This window comes from Cyprinus carpio, chromosome B24 (assembly GCF_018340385.1).
Source record: "Cyprinus carpio isolate SPL01 chromosome B24, ASM1834038v1, whole genome shotgun sequence".
NCBI classification, from domain to species: Eukaryota; Metazoa; Chordata; class Actinopteri; order Cypriniformes; family Cyprinidae; genus Cyprinus; species Cyprinus carpio.
Window position 1 is genome coordinate 21,053,444 of NC_056620.1, and position 15,042 is coordinate 21,068,485.

The following is a 15,042-nucleotide window of genomic DNA, read 5'->3' on the forward strand; positions in this document are numbered from 1 at the left end:
GCTGGTGAATTTCACAAAAAAGAAAGAAAGAAAGAAACAGCAAGGAACACATTAAATTAATTGAGAATTAAATTTTAAGTAGAAAGACTGAAATAGTATTGTATGGAGTAAGTTTTTAGTATTGCAAAACTTTTTTTACGATCTTGAAAAATAATTTTTGCAATGTATTCTAAAGATCTATAATGACAGAATGACAAACATCTACAGTCTTTTCACTTTTTATATTGTAAGTGCTCTTTTATTGCAGAGCTATTTTGGTAACAGAAACAGACTGAGCTGAATTGTGAGTTTTGTGGCTGAAGTGCAGTTTGTGATTCTATGTGTTTGTAGATATAAATGGACACAGTCCAGGTCAGAGAGCTCCTGTCTGTGGGTTGTGTCGCGCTCATTTCCTGTTCTGTCTCTGGAGCCCTCGAAAGGCCAAACATATACACACGCTGTACACCTGAACACGCACACACACACACATGAAAACACAAAAAAAAACATAGACAGCTCACCAACACCCTTCCTCATTTTCCTGTTATTCACCTTACAACTACAGTATAAGGTTATACATATGCTAATAATAATAATAAAGTAAAACATTGCCTATATGACAGTAGCACTATGCTAACAGAAATTTGGAATCAGTAAGAGTTTTTTTTATTTTTTAGAAATTCATCATATATGCATTAAATTGATCAAAAGTGACAGCAATGACATTTATTAAAGATTTCTATTTCAAATAAATGCTGTTTTTTTTTAACTTTCTATTCATTAAAGAATCCTGAAAAATAAAATATATCTCAGTTTCCACACGCATATGAAGCAGCACAGCTGTTTTCATGGATAATAATCAGAAATGTTTATTGTGCATAAAATCAGCATATCTGAATGATTTCTGAAGGATCGTGTGACACTGAAGACTGGAATAATGATTTTTAAAATCCAGCTTTGATCACAGCAATAAATTACATTTTAAACACATATTCACATAAAAAATGGTTATTTTAAATTGTAATAATATTTCAATTTTTTTTATTGTATTTTTGATCAAATAAATGCAGCCTTAGTGAGAAAAAGATTTCTTTCAGAAACATTAAAATCAAACTCAAATCTAGTGTACTGATACTATTCTATACGATATTCTATTTCATATCGGAAAATAATATAATTCGGATTTTTCTTTTTACAATATCACACTTTGTTTTACCTTAATAAGTAATTCAGGAACCAGACAAACACAAATTCGATGATTTTTGTTCTTTATAAACAATTATTGTATATTTTTTAACCAATCTTTCATACAGACTCTACAGTGTTAACAGAATATTTCATCATCCAGTTTTAAAACTCTAAAACATCTTATATACATTGCTATCCACACATATCCATATATTTTACACCCAGCAGACACATTGGTTTGTAAAGACATTAATAACAAACACTGGCAGCATAAAATACGACAGCTTCGCATCTCGGCTTGCTCTCTACGTTTGGTTGATCCGTTCATTTGTTTAGTGCACATACAACGCTGACAAAAATGGATATGAAGCACAAAATAAAGACGAAACAGTAGCAGATAACCAGAATTAGATGGAGGACAGTGTTTGCCTGAGACCAGCAGTCGATGCTTTGGTACACAAGTCCACAGTATGAGTGTGCTGACAGGCTTTACAGAGAGTCTGAGAGCAAGAGATGATATTTCAGACCATAAATTCTCTTTATAGATTATATCGAAGTACATACATCTAAACGACAAATCAAATCCAGATTTGCGAGGATACCCTGTTCATGTGCGTTCACACTGACAACAGTTTAACCGTCACATTAAAGCAATTAAATATTCAGCATCACATGACTTTACACTCTGCACTCCCATTGGTCGTTGCACCGCTGCTCATTTGCATAAAGCTGAACTGCTCAACTTTGTCTAAATGCAGAAGTCTTAGATGGCAAATGAATAGAAAATGAATGTCGTTCGGATGCAAATCGTTGTCAGTGTGAACGCAACGTTAAAAAATAAAACCATTTTTCATCAGAGTAAAAGTGCTCTGAATGTGACGGTAAGTTTATATCAGCTTAGCAACATCAAAGCAAACTAGTGTTAACCGTGTTAACTAGTTAACCATGAGGTAATCAGCACATGCTATCTATAGACACCAAATAATTCATATACTATTGTTTTCATTACTTGATGTTAGCTGCATGCTATCCTCAGCCTATGAGCATATAAACCATAGATGATTTCATATTATAGAAATATATATTTATATAAAACATCTTTTACTACGCTACATATAGATCCGTTTTGGTTCTCAGTGCTTGCAGCATCCGGGTATCGCCATCTTTTCCTTCCGTTCACCAGTGCAAATTTAGAAAATAGAGTTGAATTTTTTTTATATATAAAAGAAAAAAGAAAATATATATACTCTCAATACAGAAACAGAGTGTTTAAACATTTTTCTTTTCATATAAAGTCAAATTGACAAATCAATGTTTTTCTGTGGCATCAAATACCGCAAAAGACGACTGTGCTACATGCATTGCGTACAGCTTATTTACCAACTTTGGACTTTGGATATTTCAGTGATATGATGTTCATATCAAAGCGTCCAAAGACAAGATTTCCTGAGTTTAAAAAAGAGGCCCGGTTTAGGACCCCAAATCTGGGTGGAAGTAGACAGACATGGACACACAAATGTCCTTCGTCAGATATCCATCTTGATCCAGTGATCTTTGCTGAGATTTCCTCCTCCAGTGTCTCTGTTCTCCTTAACTTCTTTCTGTGTTTCTATCATTTGCTCAGGAGGTTCTCAGATCATCTTCTGTGACAGAATCACGAGTTTCGCCCGCACGTGATCCTGTTTTCCCGTCAGTCGTTGACCAGAGTGCAGGGGATCATCAGGGATTGTTTGGCTTGCTCGTACACCTTCAGGAAGTCTTTATAGCGTGGAGCGCAGCCGAGCCACGCCTCTCCAAAGTGCACGCGGCCGGTAAACAGGAAGCTGCCAGCGCCGGGTCGAACACCGCACTGCAGAGGCGTCCGGATCTCGCCTGACCGCGTCAGACGCCCGGATTCAGGGAACAGCGCAAACTTCTGCCGGTAAACCCTCGTCGCGCTCACTTTGATCACTGCCGCTTTCAGATTTGAGTCCTTATCCACTGAACGGATGTTTCCTCGAACCACTACAAACACAGAAAGCTCTGTTAGAATGATGAATAATGAGTGTCAGACTTCAGCTTTTGCCGCTTCCGTTGGTTTACGATTTCCTTCTAAACCAGAAAATACAACAGGAAGCCATTAAATTAACCCACTGGATTGATGCCAATTGGGTTTTGGTGCAAATTAATTAGAAATGTACTTTAATCCAAAGAAGTGTACAGTAGAAGACTGCAAAGCGTAATCTGGTGTGAAGAAAACTCTAAAACAATAAACATTTACTTGAAAGTACTTCAAATAAATGTTAACTTAATGAAAATAAAGCTGTGTGCTAAAATAGCTAAAATTCATAATAATTAATAAAAACTAAAGATTATTGTACATTTTTTTTACTAAAATTACTACAATTAAAATTGTTTTATATATATATATATATAAACCAATAAAAATAATAAAAACAAAAAATTACTACAATTAAATGTTAAATATAAATGCAACATTTAGTTTAACTCAATGCACTAAAATAACTAAAACTGAAATAATTAAAAAATAATAATAATAATTAAAAAACTAATAAAATAATAATAATAAAAAAAAAAAGTGCAACAAAATGACCAACATTTTAAATAAAATAAAAATTACAAAATCTAAATATCTAAAAAAAAAAAAAATCTAATTCAAAATATTGATAAAAACATATTCGTTTCTTAAAGATACTAAATACTTGGGTTTGAACCCGTGACCTCCAGATCTTGAACTAAACCACTAGAAAATGTAGCATATTGGTAGCTGAAGGTTGTAGGTCTGTGGTTCTTGCTATCCTAGAGACATTTACACAGTTTAGTGGAAAAGTCCTGCTGATTGCTTGGAATAAAAGCATTTTTATCCTAAAATCAGAACAAAAGATAAATTCAAATACTCACCAAAGTCACTAGTGCACACAGCCATCAGGATCTCGGTGTTATTACACGGCCTGCAGGCTCCTGTGAGAGACAGAGAAGAGAAGAACATGAGACACAGAAGAACAGGAACACCAAGAGATGAGGTGTAACTGCAGCTGTTACTTTACAGCTCTTCAGTGGAGGTGTGATGGAGATAAATGACCTGCTGATGGGTGTGAGCCACGTCACCTGATCAAAGTGTCCCCTCAGCCAAGACCCTAACACTTCACTCTTCCTCTCTAACGTTCATCTGGATAGTAGACCCACCCACACAGAAATCAAAGCGTTTCTCATTCTTCAAGTTTGTGTCATTTTGAAGATTTTATGTACATTTACAACATTTTTCCATGTTAACTATCGTTTCTAGTCAAAATGCCAGACTTTAAGTCAGGGTAGATGGCTTCATTCATTTGAAACGAATGAAAATGAGACTGTGATGAACAACAATAGACTGCGCTTATTAATATCTATAAGATTTTATTAAATGTATAAATTGAAATGTAATTGTAATATAATTTTAAATAAGATGTATAGTGTCTAAAAAAATTGTGATTTTATTTTTTGTAAAATAAAGCAAATTAATCTTTTTGTGCACATTCTTGAAAAAATATTAGTGATTATTGTGATACTATTCAATTTTTTATTTGTACTAGTTTTTATATTTGTTAAAATTTTACATTTTTGTGTTGTTGTTTTTTTATATGTCTAAAGGTTTTATACATTTTTATTTCAGTTTTAGTTTTAGTTATTTTAGTAAATGAAGTTAAACAAGATATAAATGAGAAATGTTGCCTTGGCAACTAGCTGAAATAAAATAAATCAAAATTTTTAAATATTTAATTTTATTTTAGTTAATATTTACTTCATTTCAAGTAACCAAATGTTTTATGGTTTTAACTTTAGTTGTTTTCACATGTTTAGTTTAGTTATGCATTTTATATATATATATATAATTTTTTCAATTTTCGTTCAATTTTTTTTTTAATTGAACTTTCAAAATTACAGAATTCAACAGCACGTTCTTCACATATTTCTCATATTTACACATTTTTTAAGTACAAAGAAAAAAAAACATGCATTATATTGGCCATCCTGCGCTCTAAACGTCGGCCATATTGGTTGAGCATTACGTAAAGTTGAGCACTATTTAAAGTCATCATTACTGAGAGTTAATCGAATGCATGTTGGCGGGCATCTACACGTGTGCGCTCTCAAACAGCTACAGGTGTCTGTGTGGGTGTGAGAGAAAGTTGTTGGCCCTTTAAAACTTTTAAACCTCGTTCCTTGTCTCCTCTCTGCTCCCAAAACTCCCAACAAAAGATCCGCTTTTCAGTTGCGTGGTTGCCCCCCAACCCCCCGTTACCACAGCGACTGCGCTCTCATGCAGGTCTCGGAAACGGCTCACTATGGAGACAAACCCCCGTCCCATACGAAGCTTTTGTCTTTCTCTCCCTCCCCCCTCGGCTTCCCACAACTGGAGCTTCCCAGCTGAGACGACCTCAAACTATTACTGAAACCTGTTACATTTAAATAACTGCAGTGCTGCAATTACAGATTGAAATGAAAAGTGCTGGTTTGTGCTCTTCAGTCTTCAGATGGTGGTTCTGCTCTGAAATGCATTACTCTAAAGTTCAAGTCTCTGTAAAGTTTGAATGAATGCTCTGTTCAGGACTGGTTTTGTCTGTCTGGTGCTCCTCGTTCTGCACCCCCTTCCAGCCAGAGGTCACTCAACTTCAGCTCCTACTTTGCATACTTTCATAACGTTGCACTGAACTTTTCTGCAGAACCATCACAGGTTTGCAGAAACATCATCTGCGGGTTAATTCTCAGAAACGAAACCCATGTAGATGAGCCTAAAAGTATTAGAGTTGGTAGTAATCATTTTTGGAAATTTGGGATTATTTTTGGGATAATATCAAATTGTAAGTTTTTTAAATTCTAAAATGCACAAATGCTCTGTTCAATATTTCAACCAGGTTTTTTTATAAAATAAATGTTTTTTGCACAGTTTCATAGCTTTGCATTGCTGTTTTTTGCGCAGAACCTTCAACATTCAGGATCCGCCTGCAGGTTAATTCTCAGAAACTAATGTTTAGATTGTCCTTAAAGTACAGAAGAGTTGATTTTTCGGAGCTTTTAGATTATATTTGGGCAGATATTAAATTAGTTTCCAATTTGTGTTGAATATTTTAAACTAATTTTTAGTAAAATAAGTGTTTTTGCATAGTTTTGTAGCATTTGCAAAACCATCAACTCTCATAGATTTAGAGAAACATTCAAGTCTCATTTACAGGTTCATTCTACACAAACCCATATAGATGTTCCTAAAAGTCCAGAGGAGTTGGTAGTAGTAATTTTTGTTTGTTTGTTTGTTTGTTTGTTTGTTTTGGCAATTTTAGATTATTTCTGGGCCAATATTATATTCAGAAAACATTTTCTGTTACATATTGAAAGTAAATTTTACTAAAATCAATGTTTTGTTGTCGTTGCATGCTTTTAATTTGCTTGCAACCATTGTATACTATGTATATATTACATAAATCACTGCTGTTTCTTCCAGAATATTCACCTTCGCTGCCGATTGGATCTGTGTTGACTGATGGCTGCGCCGTCCAATCGCCTCTCAGCTCGTAGCGAAATGCAGCGATGCGTCTGCTTATGTCCTGGTGAGGCGTCGCTTGCAGGAAGAGAGCCGGTCGTTCTCCAGGCATGGCACTGAAGCAGCGCACACGGGCCGGGCCTGAGGTCTCGTCTCCCACCAGAAGCTCCAGGACTCCATCCCGCTCCACGTAGAGCTGAGCCCCGCCCCAGTGCTGATCCGGCTTGATGCAGGCCGACACCGGGCTCCTGCTGGACTCGCCGGGACCCAAGGCGCTCCACGGCAGTCGGGGCGAAAGAGTGAGACGCAGTGCTCCTGCAGGGTACAACCACTCCACCGAGCCCTCCCCGCACCTCAACCAAACCTGCTCCACGTTCTTCACCGCCTGAGAGAGACCACTGCACAGATGGAAACGAGCAGAGCTTAACCAGAGAAATCTGAGCAGGCCAAACCTCTATGAGTCAGCTTATCCACATTAAATCTGCTGCAAGCAGAAAAACTTGGCTCTCTTGGTCTGCTTTCTCAAAACTTGAGCCTTGAGTCATTTGATCCGTGCATAAAGTTTCTAGGAAAAGTGTAACGCCCCCTACTGGTTACTGGTTCCTTTAAATGCAGCCATTTAAACTTTCTGTACTAGTGGAAACATCCTTCAGCATCCATTAGTATTGCAACCCTAATATCACACCTTTTTATTACATTATATAATTATATTTTCTTTATACTTTACAAATGAAGTGCTTCATTAAACTTTTTTTTTTTTTTTTTTTTTTTTGCGCAACAGGTTTGGCTTCTGCGCGCATTTGCGTAAACTGTTTACACTATGACTATAAATATTCGCGATAAATAGATATGCAATTCATGCACACATATGAGAGATGATTACTGCACATAATATTTATACAAAATATTTTACCTATGTTTACTGTAATTAATTGCATACATTTTGCACACTTCTAATTGCACAGAAATCATGCAAGATAGCAGAAAAATCAATGCATTCCAGGACAAAACGTTAACATAATGCGCAATATATTTATCAACAAAATCAACAGATATAAAGCCTGTAACTCTGCATGTTGGTAGTCTTTACCTTCCCCTCCAGCTGCACTGGTCTTCTGAGTAACTGGCCATCGTGAAACTGGTCAGGAATGAAATCCAAAGCGCAAAATTCCTGAAGTCCGAAACCTGCATCATCGCGCTAAGAGAGACACTGCGGCTCTCCAGAGAGGTGCGTGCGTAAAGTCCTTCTCTTCGCTCCTTTTCCAAATCTATAATTAAACCGAACGAAACCCTACTGATTCCATACTGTTGTCTGATCTAAAAGACTGTTCTGTCTAAACTAAACTTTCCCTCTCTTTCTGTAGATCAGTCCGTGCCGCGAGAGCAGAGAGCTGCTGACTGACTGGAGTTCCAGCGCAACAGTTTCAGAACTGGACTAAACTTTAAACCCCGCCCACAACAGGAGGCGTGGCTTCACCACAGTTAAAGTCCAATGAATGGCATCTCCTTTATTCACACTCGGTAAAGGAAAACGACAGAAGAATGTTTAATCAGCCTGAATGTGTGTGAAGGATTTTGAAACATAACACGTTGTTGGCAATAGCCTCCGAATCATTTTTAGCGAATCAAATAGTTCACGCGGCTCGTTGAGTGAACCGATTAAATGATTCACTTTATTCTGGCATTTAGCGTTACATTTTTGTAGCCAAAATCGCTGTTTATTTCTGTGTTTTCTAATTAGGTTATACAAATTGCGTTGAATTTGTGTTGTTTATTGTTTCAAAATAATAAACAACACAAATTAACTCTATTATTTTCCAAATATGATTAATATTCTTAATCCAGAAAGTTAATGGTTACTACTAACATCATTTTTCCAAACTCACAGTGTTGTTTACTGCTAAAAATAAAAAAATAAAAAATAAAAATAAGCCACTGATTAACAAAGGAATGCCAACCGGTTCTAAAAGAATCATTTCATAGAGTCGGTTCAAAAGAACGTTCGAATTCGTTGTTGAATCAATTAATTTGTGGCGCTCCAGTTTTCAGAGAGAAATCCGAGAAAGTAGTTTTTTTTTTAAACATGTTTCAGTTAGCTTGATTAACATGGTTAAAGGATTTTAAATGACCATGTAGTCAAAAGTTACATTTTAATCCAATCAATCTTAATTATGCATTGTAATCCAGTTAAGATGGCTAATGATTAATTCATGTTTGTGATAGAATATTTGTTTAAAAATAAGGGACACATTGCTTGAAAACTGAATAGTAGGCTGCAAGAAGTGGTCAAAGCTGAAGTTCAAATCAAGTTGAGAAGAAATAGGATAAAATCATAATTAATGCATGATAAATCCACTCCAATGCTAGGCTTTTAAACTTATGGAGAGATGCAGAGACCAGGGGGATGGGTTTGGTGGTTGGGGGTAAACGGAGCTCTCTGCAGGATGTCCTGCCCTCTGTTCAGCCCATGCTGAGGGACTCTTTCTTCTCACTGCATTATAAGCAAATCAGATATTCTTTTGTATCACCACTGCAATCTATCTTTACGGATAGTGTGCATGTGTGCGTACTTGAACGTGTGCCTTTGATGTGGTTATGACAGGACCTTTGACATATTCAAAGCCTGATGTCCAGTAGCCCTGCTGAGGTGTGTGTGTATTGTGTTCCCTGCTGATCTGCTGTGTATAAAGTGAGCCTTTTGTTCTCTGGTGGCCACTTCAAAGAATAGACACATGAAAGCAAACGTGAACGTGCATGTATGTGCGTGTGCATGTGATTGTGCATGTTTAGTGTTGCAGTGTTGCATAGCAAGAGAATTGACTTTCTGAGTCTTTTTCCAATATTTGCACACCAAAACCAGAAAACAGTTGTAAATGAAGAAATATGATGACGCTAAGTTTGGATTGTCAGTGTAATGTAGTGAAGTACAGCTGAAGATCCTATTTTGATTGATGTTGATGTATTACACAGCACAGCGTCTTAAAATAAAAATGTCAGTTGATTTGCAAAGAATACTTCAGATTCCCTAATTTGATGATGCGGAGTTAAAATAGATAAATAAAAACTTTCTATCATGTATGTTTTTCACAAAATAAGAATAAAGATTTTTTTAATTATATAAGCTTTAATGCACTCATCAAAATAACAAAAGCAGCCAGATGTCAAATGTTTTAATGACAGTAAGAGGTATTCAAAATGAACATTTACATTTGAGTGGAAATTAGGATTAGACACAATAATAATGTATTCAGAATCATTCATATTTGTAAAATAAATAAATAAATAAATAATCACCTGAGAAAGGAAAAAAGTCTGAATTGTACAATAAAAAGTATCAAAAAAGAAAATGGAATTGCAAGAAAAAATATTCTGAATTTTTAAGTATAAATTCTTAATTGCAAGGAAAAGTCAGAATTATGAGATTTTTTTTTTAATTAACAGGCTTCCATAAGAGAGAAATTCTGCCTCTGTTGCAGTTTTTCTGCTGATTAAAGGATAATACAAGATTTCGCTACCTTAAAAATGGTTGTGGAAAGCAAAAAAAAATTAAAAAAAAAAATGCTATGAAATGCATCATATTATGTGAAAAAGTGACATGCTCAAGTTATTTTTTGAATCAGCATAAGCAAGTATTGGATTTCATTCAGCAAATATGATGTAGGACAGTGATATATATTTCTATAACCATTCATTTAATCAGTCTAGGCAATCAACAGTTTAGCTCTGCTTCAACTTTATTTCAGCTCTGAATGACTGTTTGGCTTCAGCGGTTCTCCTGCGATCCATGAAGTGATTGGTCAGTGTTTCCCCCTCATTCAAGCATGTTCCTCAAGTCTGATTATTGGTTTCTGTGTGTGTTTGGGGGTGGGATAGTGATGGTCTCTTTAGATCTTTATCCAGCTGTGTTTGCTGTCTTTCCTCTCGACACACACCAACACACACACACACACACACACACACACACACACACACACACACACTCACACACACTCACTCACACTCACTCACTCACACTCACACACACACACACACACTCACACACACACACACACACACACACACACACACACACACACACACACACACACACACACACACACACACACACACACACACTCACACTCACACACACTCACATGAGAAAGAGCAATGAGAACAACAGTGTCATTTTTCACAGCTCTCTCATAGGGGTTTGCTGGCAAATACAGCATTGTGTGTGTTTCCTCAATGAAGGCACTGCTTACGCTGTTATAATGGAAAGATTAAAGGATATACGGAGGGACAGTGAGATTAGAAGAAGGGTCACACAGTAGAAAGGGCAGAAAGATTGTGTTTATAGCTTCACCTCTATTGTGTGTAAAGTTACAAAGGATTCAACTTAAGTTCGTCTCTGTGTGTGTGTGTATATATATATATATATATATATATATTTACATTTTTGATCCATTTGTTGAAAACCATGAGGGTGTAACACTAGGTATAACATTATGTGATGCGTTTTGGCTTATGGTTAATTGTATTACTGTGCAGCAGAGTGGATACAATAGTATATGTATTATGGGTTAAGGATCAATAAGATTTTTTTAATGTTTTTGAAAGAAGAGGTATCAAGGCTGCATTTATTTGATCAAAAATACTGCAAAAACAATGAAATATTATTACAGTTTACAATAACTGTTTTCTATTGGAATATTTTTTTTTTTAATTTAATTTTTTTCTGTGATCAAATCTGAATTTTCAGCATCATTACTCCAGTCTTCAGTGTCACATGATCTTCAGAAATCATTCATATATGCTGATTTGCTCAAGAAACATTTCTGATTTTTATCATTGTCGTGTTGCTTAGTATATATATTTTTTTCAGGATTTTTTGATGATTAGAAAGTTCAAAAGAACAGGATTTATTTGAAATAGAAATCTTTTATGAATGTCTTTACTGTCACTTTACTATCAATTTAATGAATTCTTGCTGAATAAAAGCATTAATTTATATTTAAATAAATAATGATAATACTGACCCCAAGCGTTTGATTAGTTAAAATCAAAATTCAACATTATTAAAAAAAAAAGTGTACTTTAATCCACACATTAATGCTATGCCACAATTTAAAATGAGAAAACTATTAAAACATTTCTTCTAAAAATTTTGAAGAAAATATCTGACACTTGCCTGTCCAAAAATGGTGCTATTGGATATTCTAAAGTGAGATTTTTGTGGTTGCTAGGGTAATCTGTGTGGTTGCTAGGCCACCCACACCATTTTATCATCTGCCAAGTTTAAGTCTCATTGCTTGCATTTACATTTATGCATTTGTATTTGAAGTTCAATACTTTGAATCCCTAACCCTCTGAGCAATAGCAAAAGTGATGCAGAAGCACATTTAGATAAGTTTGTTTAAGAACTCCTGTGATGTTTTGGGTGAGGAAACGAGAGCTCGGGAGAGTTACGAAAGCGAATCCTCCGTACACACAACCGACACTAAACACACACACTCTCGTTCTAACACACTTGTAATAGTGTACTTTCACAGATGCTCTACAGCTGTGGGCTTGTGTTTCTTTACTGTTAAATGTTGTAGGAATATTTAACCTCGCTTTAGCGCAACACTGTCAAACATGAAGAAATGATTTCACAAGCAGCTGTAGTACATCCACCGATTTTAGTTTTACAGTCTTTACAGTCTACAAATCCAGTACAGAATTTAAAAGAAAGAAAATTACTTTTACTTTCCTTCTTTCTTTCTTTCTTTTTTCCTTTCTTTCAAAGATTTATGAATTTTTGGACTAAAATCCCCAAAAGAGTTATAATAGATATATATTTTTAATATAATACCAGAAATTTAAATAACATGGAGTGTCCATAATAGCTAAATAACAATTTAATACATTATTTTAATTGAAAAAAAAAAGTGTTTTATAATGTGTAGTCGAAGGACATTGGCATTCAAAAGTTTTGGGTCAGTAGGACTTTTTTATGTTTATGAAAAGTCCTCTGCTCACCAAGGCTGCATTTATTTGCACATAAATGCATTAAAAACAGTGAAATATTATTACAATTTAAAAGAACTGTTTTCTAGTGGAATATATTGTAAACTGTAATTTATTCCTCTGATCAAAGCTGAATTTTCAGCATCATTACGCCAGTCTTCAGTGTCACATGATCCTTCAGAAATCATTCTAATATGCAGATTTGCTGCTCAAGACACATCTCTTATTGTTATCAATAAAGAAAACAGTTGTACTGCTAAATATTTTTGTGGAAACTTCTGTAGAAATAGAAATCTTCTGTAACACTGTAAATGTCTTTATTGTCACTTTTGTTCAATTTAATGCATCCTTTTTATTATCTTACAGTATTTCTTTTTCATACAGCATGACAAACGATCTGAAAAACTCCTTGGGTTTAATTGCGTGTCTCATCATTCTCTCCCTCCATCTCCCCCCTCTCTCTCTTTCTCTAAAGCCGTATTTCTGCATCTCATCAGTTTAAGTGGTTCACCCATCCTCCCATTCTCTCTCCCTCCCCCTACTACATTCACTCATTTTCTTCTTCATTGACTCAGACGGATATCTCTCTGCGTCTCGACTCCTCTCTCTCTCTCTCTCATTGTGTGTCGGTTCACATTAAGCATGATTAGCTCACACCTTCTCACATACGCGCTCACACAGCCGTATTCACGGACAATGAGCGCATGCCAGTGCAGTTTGACCTCTGAGAGCCTCCTCTCCTCCCCCTGCCATCAACATCGCCGTCTGAAATATCTTCAGTCCTTTCAGACCAGAGTCAGTCAGGATTCTTTAAACAGGCCGCATCAGCATGATAGCACAAATGAGAGCTTTTTTTTATATATGTCAGTTGTTTTTGATAGACTTTTTTTTTAAGTGTGTTTCTTGTTTGTTCTTGGTGAGAGAAATAATGATTCTTATTTTTTGTTTTTTAAGAGGTGTTAATGATATGCTTAGATTTTCCAAGATAGCTAAAAGTCAGAGATCTCAACATCTCTATACTCTTAGTGTATGCTTGAATACTAACTTGGTTGTGTCTGTTTTTATGTGTCCTAATGATTTTTGGTGGAACATCTGAGACTAAGATACTTCAGTCTAATCAAGGACATCCTTGAGTCTCCTGAGCTATGGGAGTGCAACTTTCCCCTGCTAATGCAGTTTTGAAATGATTAAAATATACCATAATAAAGAGAAAAACATACTATTATAGATTTTATTAATATTTTGAATTAGATTTTTATTTTTTTTATTTTTTAATTTTACATTTTCTTTTTTTTAAATTGTAATATTTGTTCATATTTTAATAATTTTGTTGTGTTTTTGTCATTTTATTATATATATATATATATATATATATATATATCTATATATATATATATATATATATATATATTATTTTTTTATTTTTCATTTACAGTTAATTTTATTTCTGGTAACAAAATTGTCTTTTTTAATGGTTCTATGGTGTAATATGATGCATTAAAATATGTGTCCATTAATAATGCATCATGCATGTGAGAGTTTTATCAGCTATTATTAAGACCTGTCATTGCAAGCACTTCCTAGTAAGTTGGTGGTCTTTTCACACATGCAAAGCAGGAATAGACCATAAGGTGTTGAATAAGCTGTAAAGGACCTCTGTGAAAGCAGTAATCATGTCTTTATTGAATAGGACACTCTAATTAGTGGTTTTCACTAAGAAAAGCATTAGTATTTATCAAAGCTCTAGTATTCTAAAGTTGAGTGTGTGTCGTCTTGCAGTGTTTGTGAATGATTCCTCAAATCATGTGTGTTTTTGAGGAAAGACGTGCTATTATTTACTAAGAGATAAATGCAACATTTTCATCTGCTGAACCATAAAACAAGTGTGAAAACCCCCCACAGATGCACATTGAAAGAGACTAGAGGATCACACAGAATTTATGTAGAATTAACTTTTAAACAGTTTTTATTCCAAAATTGCTAGTGAATTTCATAAATAATTAAAAGAATCTGCAAATAACATACTGAGTTAACATGACATTTTGAAGTAGAAAGACTGAAATAGTATTTTCTTGTAAAAGGTACTCCATTATTTATTCAAAACTGTTTTTTTTTAGTTCATCAGATATGATTTTGTAATTAAAGGCGAAATACATAAACTAAGCATTTATTTGCTTTAGTTGTGCCTGATTCTGAGCCTCATAACTGCGGCTCTTGGCATCTCTTCTCAGTTCAGCCAAATAGTTTTCTACCAAATTTACCAACAAAAACTCAGATCTGAAGCCTCACTGGTGTGTGTGTGTGTGTGTGTGTGTGTGTGTGTCTGCATATGTATGTGTTTTCTAATCGACTGCCTTATTTTGTCCGTG

General features: G+C 35.0%; 1 protein-coding gene across 1 annotated transcript; it reads right to left on the minus strand.

Annotated features, from left to right (window-relative positions):
* Positions 1-1,230: 1,230 nt before the first annotated feature.
* Positions 1,231-8,109, minus strand: metrn (meteorin, glial cell differentiation regulator). The gene is made up of 4 exons (XM_042752058.1): positions 7,776-8,109; positions 6,656-7,083; positions 4,069-4,128; positions 1,231-3,171 (listed from the first exon to the last, which is right to left on the minus strand). The coding sequence occupies exons 1-4, from the start codon at positions 7,877-7,879 to the stop codon at positions 2,858-2,860; spliced, it is 906 nt and encodes a 301-aa protein (XP_042607992.1). The 5' UTR covers positions 7,880-8,109; the 3' UTR covers positions 1,231-2,857.
* Positions 8,110-15,042: the final 6,933 nt, after the last annotated feature.

What these genes read in the sequence shown, in the direction of transcription:
- metrn (XM_042752058.1), bottom strand. Translation starts at nt 7,879, where the DNA reads ATGATGCAGGTTTCGGACTTCAGGAATTTTGCGCTTTGGATTTCATTC. An exon ending in CAGTGCAGCTGGAGGGGAAG is followed by an intron (nt 7,084 to 7,775) that starts GTAAAGACTACC and finishes CCATCTGTGCAG; the next exon opens with TGGTCTCTCTCAGGCGGTGA. An exon ending in AGATCCAATCGGCAGCGAAG is followed by an intron (nt 4,129 to 6,655) that starts GTGAATATTCTG and finishes TGTCTCTCACAG; the next exon opens with GAGCCTGCAGGCCGTGTAAT.